General features: G+C 42.0%; 1 protein-coding gene across 1 annotated transcript in view; it reads right to left on the bottom strand.

Moving 5' to 3' along the window:
• Window positions 1-267: 267 nt before the first annotated feature.
• Window positions 268-11,508, bottom strand: part of LOC131393799 (paralemmin-2) — a 69,743-nt gene continuing 58,502 nt past the window's right edge. The window contains exon 6 of the mRNA XM_058524824.1: window positions 268-1,007. Within this exon, the coding sequence (XP_058380807.1) occupies window positions 268-1,007 (740 nt within the window). The remainder of the gene's footprint in view (window positions 1,008-11,508) is intronic.

Below are 11,508 nucleotides of genomic sequence, written 5' to 3'. Positions count from 1 at the left end.
TGATTCGCTCTTGAAGACATAAGGAAAGGTTTAGAGGAAAAGCAAGTTCTCGCAAAGAATGGAGCACACACATGCACGTTGTCTCTCAGATGAGGAAACTGGAGGAAAATGAAAGGGAAAAAATAAGAGAGACCAAAGCAATCCAACTGCAAGGCAAGGCAGGTGTTTGCTTCCAGTTCACAGTATTGCAGTTAGTGGTACAGTGAGGTCTACGTAAGTGGTGAAGAGCACAGAGGCTGCCCAGAAGAAAAGGGAAGAAAGAAGTGGTCACATGACAACACAGCATTGACAGCGCTTTTTCTTTTGGGTACCTGGGGCTGGCTCTGTGGCCAGACTCTCTTCTTTCCCTTCTGGGGATGAGGGCTCTGTGGTGTCTGAGACTGGCCTCCCGGACACAAGCTCAGCTGCATTCCCATCAATAGTGGACACGTCTGTCACTGTCTTCTCCCTCAACGACTTCTCATCATCTTCATCAATGAGGACCAATTCAGCCTTGATGGTTTCATCATAGCCTAGCACCTTTTTAGTCTCCTCTTCATCCTCAATATTTTGGTAGCCCATGAAAATCATGGTGACTGGCTGATCCAAGTTTGCCTCAGGCCCTTCAGTGCTGGGGGCTTGAACCTGCTGCCCTGGGTTCCCAGAAGAATGATCTTTCCTAGACTTATGTACCATTTCTAACTTGGCTTCTTTGCAGAGCATGTGTTCCTTAGGGTGGCTCAGGCTCCCATCTGCAACCACAGTCCTTTCTGACACGTGCCCTTCTCTTAAACTTGATTGTCCAGCCTTCTGAATAAGCTCTTCTACATCCTTTGAGCTTAATTTGTGCACTCCGTTTTCTACTATGGTGCCTCCTGAGTGCACCTCATAGACTACTTTGGTACCATCATCATAGACTTTGACTCCTCTCTGATGGACCCCCTCTGGGCCAATGGTGGATGTAGAGAGAATCTTGGTCTCTCCTGTTTGTTTGTCTGTCTCCACATTAATTTCCATGGCGTACACAGCTTGAATGAAAACAAGAGAAAGGAAGTGCATGTTACAACAAAAAAAGCCAGTGAATGGTTAATTGCCAAACAGACAAAAAAAAGGTTTTGTGCCTTTTCTAGTCTAACTGCCAAGCATCTTGAGTGTTAGAGTGAGTGCACATTGTGGACAGAGGTGGTTATATATGTGTTTTAACACAGCAGCTTAATGCACTGGGAAGACAGATATACAGAGTTATCATATCTCAATGGCTCTTAGACTTCTAAGGAAGATCTACTAAAATAAGGCCACAAGTGACTCTTTCGATCCAGTGTAATGAATTACAGGGAAGCTGGCAACATGCAAGTCTACCTTGATTGAGAGCTTACCCTAGGCTTAGAGACAAGTTTAAAGCCCTTGGTTAAGAGGTATCCTAGTTCCAACATCGTAAACCTTTTTTTAACTCTTTCACCAAGTATTCTACTGTTTTTCTACATTTCTACATGTTCTTTACTGTTAATGGAGAATATGCAAAGGTTCTCACAGGTGGGACGTGGCTATCCTCCACGGTATTATAAAATATTTGCAAAAATTGAAAAGCTACAAAAGTAGTCACATTATATGCTCTGTGAGTACTCCAGTCACTTAGCTAGGTTTCTAAAATGAGAACTAGAAAAAGAACAAGAGAGAGGTAGCTTCATCTCATGACACTGGAATTTGAGGACGATGATCACAGACGGCTCTTTCTTCTTCTGTGCACACAGCGCCAAGGCGTTGTGATTCTTCCCCATGCCGTCTTTCCCATCTGTCACCTTCTTTCTGTTCCACTGCCACTACTCAATCTGAGACACTGTTTCCTCTTCCCTAGATTATTGCAAGAGCTTCCTACCTGGTCTTCCCCTCCAGGCTCGCCCTCTCCAACTCATTCCAAACCCTGCTGCCCGTGTGAGTTTCCCAAGGACCAGCTCTTTCCCATCCTATAGACTCATGTGATACTCCATACTTTCATATCTGTTACCTCAGAAGCTCCTGGCGAGGCACGCATTCTGGATGGGAGGAAACTGGGCCAACTGCCCCCAAGCACCCTTTCCCTGAATGACCCATGGATACATCAACCTCAGAGGCTTCAAAACTGAATCCATCTTCTCTCAAAACTCCACCATAGTCTTGGTGTCAAATAACACCAGTACCACCACCTAGTCTCTCAAGCGAGAAGCCTCAGAATTGTACCTGATTTGTCCTTTTCTTCCTAATTACCCAGAGTCAAACAATTGCTGAGACTAATTCTATTTCAGATCTACCCCCATGCATCTCCTCACCACTATCTCTATCACCGCTGCCTTGACGAGGCCCTCTTCTGCTCTCTGCACAATAGCCTTGGGTCCAATTTTACCTGCCACTTCTGTCTTCTCATGGCCAGAGGGCCAATGGGAGCTGAGGCCTGGTTTTGTATGGCCAGACAGCGAAGAATGGTTTTTAGATTTTCTAAATATTGTTAAAAAAAAAAAAAAAAAGAAGGAAGGAAAGCAAGAATTTTAAAAAAAGAAAAGGAAAGAGGAAAAAACAAAGAATATGCAACAGAGACCATATGTGCTCCATGAAGTCTAAAATATTTACAATCTGGCCACTTATAGAAAAAGCCTGCTGACCCCTGCTAGCCTATACTCCACCCTGCCCACAGAGTTACTTTACTCATAAACCTTCTGTTGGTTCTTATGTCTGTATAGGATAAACACCAAACTCCTTAGCTTGGCATTTAATTCCCTTCAGAATATGTCTGCAACCTTCCTTTCTTGTCTTGTTTGGTAGCCCCTCTCATTCCACATACACTCGGGCCATAACAAAGTTCTCGCTATTCCCAGGATGCTCAATATCCTTCCAGGACCACTTGTCCCTGTGTCTGCTGTCCCTCTGCTAGACTGCCTTTCATCCCTTCTCTACTGGCAGACTCCCAGAGCCCCATGTCACATCTCTGCTTATCATTGCCTTTGAGTCCCTACCTCTTCCTGCATAACTACAAGTTCCCCAATTATGTTAAGAAGACCCAAACTATCTTTTCAATCACATGTTCTATCTGCCCCTTTTCTCTCTAGCACAACCAAATAACACCATCCCATGCTTCAACATGTCCTGCTTTTGTTAAGATTTCCTTCTCTTGAAATGTCCTTCTTCTGAGTTTTTGTACATCCAAATACAACTCATCCATCAATGCCCAGGTCAACTGCCCCCTCTTCCATAAGCTTTCTTTGATCCTCTCATCTCTAAGTCATCCCTCTCTTCTTAAGATTCTCTGAACACTTCTAAACCTCTCGGAAGGCACTTAACGCTTTCCATTCAGTAGTATGATTATTTGTGGGAATGTTTTGTTAGGTCTATAGGTTTTTAGGATCCTTGAAAGCTAGTTTTTGCCTGACATCTTTCTATGATTCCCCTCCTCGCTAGCACCTACCTTAGAGCCTTCTGTATAGAAGGTACCTGATAGACATACCTGTGAAACAAATGTTACTAATTGAGAAGTCTAATTTGGTTATCTTAATCTAGTCACAAATACTTTATATAATATGACACCACTGAACTGGCTTAAAAAAACAGCAATATTATTCCATCTGCTTGAGTAATAAGATACAATCTGTTCACGGTTAACACTTAACTGAAGATTTTGAAGCAAAATCCAATGCTTGATTTTCATCATCACCATTTTGAAAGTTTTACTCATTCAGCACAAAGATCTTGAGTTTCCTTAAATGACACAATGGGAGGCCAACCAATATTTGTCATAGAGGTACATGGGCTCACACAATGATGGTGATTAAGAGAAATATTTGTCTCAGTTATTTCCTGATTTTCCACAAAATGTGTCATCAAAAAACAGAATGGGCATTTAAAATTTTGCATGATCTCCAAAAGCCTGTTCTTTAAATATTACATTTATATTAAAAAGCACAGTTTTGGGTTAAAATATTATGTCCTATCATAATATTATGAACATTAACACATTCATGGGACATATTTATAAGTAACGAAGGTAATAATGATTGTCAGTTGTAGGTACGATATCTAATTATACCCCAAACATCCAGTAATATATGAACAAAATGACACAATGACCTGCAATCAATACAGAGTTTGGAATTAAATATTTCTGTTTTTATATGCATATGTGATAGGACACAAATTATGAACATGGCAGTCTTTAGAGATACCCCTCGCTCTGTGCTCACCAAAGAGAATGCTGTCTTGTTGATCCAATTTCCCCTTCTCCACCACCCTAATCCCCAATCTCCTTTGGTCTTTACCTGTTCCTAGAATCAGAGACTGGACAGAAAGGAAGGATGATGACAAGTTCTTTGCTAGAATAATTAAGTGGAGCTACACAATAAAGAGTTAAAAAAGAAGGCGTGTAGTGGAAGAGAGTAAAAGCCATGTGGGAGATGGACAGAGAGGGGACATTTTGGTGGTGGATGATGCCTTGGAGAGTGAAATGTGGAGGGAAAAAAGAGAATACAAGAAGTGTTTCTGGGTGGAGTTATGAACTGGATCCCTTGTCATATCCTTCAGGAAAAATAGGTAAAGAACAGAGTTCCTTTTTAGCAGCTTTTTTGTGTGTGTGGTCTGTGATTTTAAGCTGTATTTCATTAAATGTGACATGGTTCTGGGACTGGACCACATGTGACATGGTTTCATTAGGGTTACACATTAATATTTATATTTACATGTTATACACTGTTATTTCAATATTTCTAGAATACAAGGGTAGAACATTTTAAGACAACTTTATAAAAAAATAAAGCTATATATGTTATTCTGTAAAATACAACATTCACACGTATTTTTTTTTCCCCCAGATAAAACATAAGGCTTCAAAGGAACCACAAATTTTTAGTAGGTTTCTTCAGGGTTTGGTCTCACACTCCTTGTCTGCATTCACTCTCTTCTCTAGTCATGGGTACTTAGGTGAACACTTTGAGAAGCTCTGGCTTAACACAAAGGCAATATTTAGACTTCAAGGATATACATATGAGAACGTTATCAGACATTCAGAAAACCATAAAGGAGGTGTGGATGTTCATCTTAAATGTGTAGCTAATGAATAAGCATTTTTATTTTGCTCCAGTTCTCAGCCAATAATATTTCAAATGTGAATTAGGTAGATATGAACCAGTAGGAAAATAAGACTTACATTTTGAATTCAACATTTTGTTTTTGATACATACACACAATTTAAAAAACTCTTCTGCTTTTTACTGCTGCCAAGTAGTGTATACCAAAGACCTCTCATTTACATCATGCCCTCATCTCTAACCACAAAGAATACTCTCTGATCTCTCTTGTTTCTTCCCTCAAGCTTCTCCATGCCACAGGTACACTAGAGTTTGTGTAATGATGAGGGTCCTGTGCTCATCTTATTGAAAAAAAAAAATGAGGAGGGGGTGCATCTCAGGGGAGGAGGCTCTCTGGGGAGCCCCTGAAAGAGATTTTGAAAGAGCCCCATGGACATAAAGAAAAATATTGGAAGAAAAGCCTGGAGAAAGGACCTGGGGACAGAGCAAAAAGAAAGGGGACAGTCCAATGGAAGTTCCAATGACAGGATGACTGAAGTCTGGAACTACGTTTTTATAAAATGATATATTTAATCATTGATTTCCAAACATTATATACTGATGACACTAAGATTGGAGTACATAAAGCATGTTTACCATTCCTTCTGATAACCCAGGGAGAGAGCAGAGTACTATGTTCATTTTGATAATGAAGAATGAGAACCAAAGGGGTCAGTTTCTGCAAAGGGATACAAATGAATGACTGAGTCGATGCTTTGACTTTGGGCCTCTGTGTTGGGTTTTCTTGGTCTTTGCTCCCCCATAGCTCTCTCATCAATAGAAGAACCACCTTGAAGAGCAGAGACACTCTAATGAGGGTTGATAATCCCAGTCTCTAGGTTCTAAAAACAGCCAGGTGTGGGAGGCCCCCGGGGAAGTTATCTGCTAGAAACCAAAGTGAGGGTGGGATGAGGAGCCACCGTGGCTGGTGCGCTGCAGGGCCCAGAGGGATGGGGCTGAGGAGCAGAGAATGCTCGATTCCAGTTCAAACTTCTCTCCCTGGCTCCATGGGCTCTCTTGTGCCCTGTTTCCTTCAACTTTGGCAAAGACAGAGCAGCTGTAAGGGCTTTAAGTAGCCTAGGGAAGAGGAAACAAGAGCACCTGAAACAGGGAGAGGTGACCAATTGACATGATTCCATTTCAGAATCAAGCCAAGAGCATACAAAATGAGACACATTCCTTAAGGACGGGAAATTCAATCATCGTTAAATCCCTGGACTTAGGCTTCTCCCAACGCACTTCCTCTGACTCGCTGTGATCAGTGGGAGGAGGTACAAAGCTGAGGGTCCACATGCAGAGTACAAAATGACATGCCCCACTGCCATTAGTCAGCGAGATGGGAGGTGTCAGGGGGAGGGAGAAAGACAGTGGGTCTGAACTTCTATCCAGATGACACTCTATCTTGGGGCCTCACTTTTCCCGTTTGTGCAATGAAGGGTATCCAGCTTCGATATTCTATCGTGCTGTGGACAGCCCGTGTGGCTCGTAAGTCAGTGATGTGTAACGTACAATAGGAAGGCAGTAGACAGCCAGATCATGACCATCACCCTGCAGTGAGATCATCCCCATATAATGGAGCTGCACTGAACCTGGAATGCGGAAGAGAAGCCATGCATATGCTCGGCTTATCGAACGAACAAACATGTGCAGTCTTGTCCCTTCCGGCACATGATTATGCATATACATATATGTTCACACCTTCTCTTGAGGTTGGAAATATAAAATGGCTATTGTGATGTCAATAACAATGAAAATGAGGACATTAATTCAGAGTGGATACTCCCTCTCATGCCAGAGGGCAACCTCTAACTTCAAAAACCAGCAATCAAAAATTTCTTTGAAGCAATTGTTTTCCCAAGATACCTTAGTATTAACAAAAATAAATCAGCATGGGTGTGATGCTGATGGATAACAAAAACAAAAGCCAATTTCTCATATCTGATTTTGCTTCTATCTTTTTGGCTGAGAAGGACAGTTTTCAGTCTGAAAAGAGCAGGGAAGAATATTGCTATGAGGTAACTGAAGCCCAGATGAGTAGAGAAGATTGGAAAATAATAAAGCACGAGGGATACAAATGCTCTCAGTGTTTGAGGCCCAGGGCCCCAGTTCCCTTATCGACAACTGTCTCAAGGATCTCATACACCAGGAAAGATGCTGGAGGCAGAGATTTGCAGCTCTGATTTTCGAAAATGGGAAGGAGGGAATTCCATAAACTACCTAGAAGCGAGCTTGACATCACAGCTGGCTAAATTCTAGAGTTAATTTTAAAAGAGTAGAAACTACCAAGAGCCAGCATGGGTTCATCAGGCAGACGCTATGCAGATTAATCTCATTTTCTTTTTTGTTCAAGGTCTATAGACAGATTAGGCAAATGCCAGAGATACAGACAGCATATCTGGATCATCATCAAGTCCTTATGTTCCCAGGCAGAAGACAGAAACATGTGCCTTGGGTGTCAGGACAACTGTCAGAACTTGTTACTGCTGAAAGATCATGCCCCATAGGTGCCGATTTAGGGTTCCCAAAGGCCAGGAGACTCCTAACGGTGTGCCTCAGGCCTCTGACTTTGGTTCCAACTCTGCAATGTTTTTATCAGTAAAATCATGAAAAATAATAAAAGCTTGCTTTTCAGATCTGAGGTGATGCTAAACTGAGAAGAAAAGTGAGGCTATGAGGTGCCACAATCACGCACTGTAAAGATCCTGACAATAGAGGGTTTTCTACCTTCAAAACTGTTAAATCCTTTGTCCAAATTAAATCTGATGCAGAAATATAATACATAAACACAAGCACGGAGAAGTTCCTGTGTATGAAGTGGGAGAGAAGATCAGAGCCCTGACTGCCAAATCTTCCTGCACATTCCTCTCCCCACCCTCTACTGTGGAGCCTCGGTGACCCCACGGGACCCCCGGCACTCAAGAGGGACAATCTAACAAGAGAAATTTAACAGTCATGTCAAATCCACAAAGGACAGACAGGCACACAGCTCATCCTTACTTTTGCCTTTTGAGATTAAGTAGTAAAGAATTTTGTAGATTCTTCTGTATATGAAGGACAGTGAAGCAGTGTGTGCACAACTGGGAGAACAGACTGCATGTTTCAACTGAAATGATTCTGGAAAAATGAGTGACTACACTGGATAAAGGAACTGAAGCTAAGCAGTGGCACATGTCAAATGACTTTGAGGTTTTATTTTAGAACCTGAAAGGCCACGACACCAGTGAAGTGTCACATGGTCTGTGGTGTCACGCTCTGCTCTGTGGGGTGATCAGCCATCCCAGAGTGCGTGGGGCAGCTCTGAGCATTGCACTTCAGGAAGACTAGGGACAAAGTGGGGAGTGTTCAGAAGGAAGGGACAGGGATGGTGGAGGGTGTCTCAGAGCAATCTCATCATGTCAGGACCCTGAAGAGACTGGGGCTGTGGGCGTTAAGGGGATTTAGAGTGGGGATCTGGGAAAGACAGGAAATGATAGTCATTTTCAAATACTTAAGGGGAAATCAGAATTTAGGTTTGTCCTGAGTGGTTCCAGGGAGCAGGATAAGGACCAATGGGTGGAAGAGGGAGGCAGACAAATGACAGCTCCATCAGAGGAAGAACTTCCCAGTAGTTAGAACCAATTATAGAAAGAATGGGCCACCTGGAGGGAGATTAAGGGCCAATCTCGAAGCTGTGTGACCGTGGTTTGAGGATCTCTTTGCAGGGCTGCTATACTCCAGCTTCCATGTTTGAATGAGGGATTGGAATAGATGCCTCCTAATTCTGAAAAGCAATGATTCTAAACAAATTCCCATTTATACAGAATCCTAAACCTCCCAAACTCCAAACAACCAGAATATTTGTCATAATACTGAGTAATGACAAGTGACATTTATTATAATGGCCCCAAGACTGTGCAAATTTCCAAAAGGATGTTCCTAAAGCAAGATGGATTATATCTAGGAGAAAGAATTCCAGTGGCGAGTGTCATTAGTTGGTATGCTATCCATGCTCTGTGTGGTCTCTATTCACCATAACTGATCATGCATCTGGATACTCTATTCCCAAACCAGTCTGGAGGAAGGAGTTAACCACACCAAATGCAACTCCCACAACTCTGCTTCTATGTATTTCCACAGTAGACACATTTATGTACATTAGTTCTTAACCACTAAAGGAAAGTTCATGTAAACTTATTTTTTAGAAGATTCAGATGACATAATACTTTTTAAAAAATGCATTTGCTATTTGGATCATTATGTTTTTGCAGTATCTTCAAATACAAAGGATGCTAGGCTGTGACAGTAAGGGTATTCCTACATACACAGCACTGCAATCACATTAACATATTGCTCTTGAACTTTACATTCCTTGACAACCAACGCTACTCAAATCCTTTTTATATCTCTTAAAAATGAGTTCTCACACACTGTCCCTACCCCATCCATGAGCTGATCCATTTGTTGGATTATATTGCATGTTCTGTGAGGTGCAGGAACATGTAGAGACAGGCTGGAAAGCTGTCACAATGATTGGGAACGATCCACACCCAAGTCTCTAGTAACAAGGGGAAAGGGAGTGACTTTTGAACAGTTATTACCCAAGTTGATCTCAGAAGTGCACCCTGGAGCATTTAAGAGTCCACAGCTTAAGGCACTGCCCTTGATTCCTTTGTAGCGCAACTGCAGGCTGCAAGTTCAGGTTTATCCATCCTGTAACTGTCCAGGGCTAGGTGGACCTGGCCTGGGTCTGACCAGACATCACTTACAGTCCCACCCAGCTCTAGAACTCGGAGAGTCCGTATGTAAAGGTAATATGCAATGATGTTTACAGAGACACCCAGCAGACACTTAGTCAGTGCACATGACAACTACATCAATACTTACTGCCATTTTATTTTACCTTTACATTAAAATAAGGGCGGATTATTTGTTTCATAAAATATTCCGGTTGGCCTATATAAAAGATTTCCTCTGGCTTGAAAGTCCATGATTGATTTGTTTTATAAAAGGTGTCATTATGTGCTTTATTTTAAACATAAACTTACCCAGATGATGTAAAGCATAATCTGACATTCATATTTGAATTCACCTACATTGTCACTAACTGCAAACTTGGCAATTCATTTTTTCATTTAACCCTCGGGCCCTCAGTACATTTCTGTATAAAGCAAAAAGGTTGGTTTTTGAGATTTATTTTTCACGTCTGTTCAGTTCTGATTTCTGAGGCACATTCACATTGAACAGAGCAAAATATAGCTCTCTATATACTTTATACTCATAAATGCATTATTTTCTGAAATCCACAATGGTGAGAAACATTAGCAAGAAACAGTTATTCTTTAAATTGCTACTTTTTCCCCCAAATAAGTCACAGTAGCTAAGAAATAACTCCAGAAATGTGAAGACTTGGGAATATGTATTCATAATATATAAACAGCTTGATTCCCAAAGGATTCCGGCAACATACTCATAAGTTTTGAAAATAATTTCCACTCAGCTTCCTTCATAGCTCATTTGATCTTGTGCAAATCCAGTATGGAACATAAAAATCCCTGGAGGCAGAGTGCAGGTTAACTTTGAGAATCAGGACAGACATAAAGACCACAAACATGAAAGACAGACTCCTCTGAAGTTGGAGGGAAAACGTTCCATGATTTTCTCAACACTCCCTCCCCTTCGGTCCTCAGTTACCCATCAGGGCCCAGTGCCTGCCCTGTGTGGCCACTGTAAATTCTGTTTCTGAGGCTGGGCTGAAGACAAGATCCCCATACGTAAGGATATGCGGGCATTTCGCATTAATAAAGCTCAGAGAAATGCAAGCCCCATGGCCAGTCCTGGCATCAAAACCAAATAGCTCCCCAGGACTTACCAACTGCTCTGCTGGTCCCGTCCTGCCCAGGTGATGGTTCTGCTGTTCGTGAACAGAGGATTGGCAGGTCGGGGAGCTGGGAGGAAATGTAATTTACTGCGTCTGGTAGCAGAGAACAGGGAATACAATTAGGCACAGTGTTGGGAGGCCCAATGGGTTCGCTGCCGAGACAGCAGCTTGTCTGCCCTACATAATGGACCGCGGAGGCAGCCACTGAACAAGAGGATCAGGGTAAACAAAGACAAGCATTTGCCCAGTGACTGGTATTCAGCAGAGTAGCTGAGGTAGGAGGGATCCTGGCCAGAGAGCTCAGGCCCCAGAACTGCTCTCTGTATTAAAAGATTCACCAGAAAGCTCTAGATTCTAAGAGTACAATGAGTTCAAGGGTAAAAAAAGAAAAGGGCTGTTGAGAGCCATTATCAACTTGGTGGGAATGACCAAATATGGGACATCAAACTAGAAATGTGCCGTAAACAGTACTGAAAATAAATTTGGGGCTCATTCTCTGAACTGGAAATATAGCTTTATGTGCCTGATTCATTCAGAAGACCAATTTTATAGGCGTTTTAAAAAATAAAACTCAGAATTTATTCC

This window comes from Diceros bicornis, chromosome 28 (genome assembly GCF_020826845.1).
Source record: "Diceros bicornis minor isolate mBicDic1 chromosome 28, mDicBic1.mat.cur, whole genome shotgun sequence".
Taxonomy (NCBI): Eukaryota; Metazoa; Chordata; class Mammalia; order Perissodactyla; family Rhinocerotidae; genus Diceros; species Diceros bicornis.
Note: the sequence above shows the minus strand (reverse complement) of the source record. Positions and strands in the feature narration are given on the sequence as shown.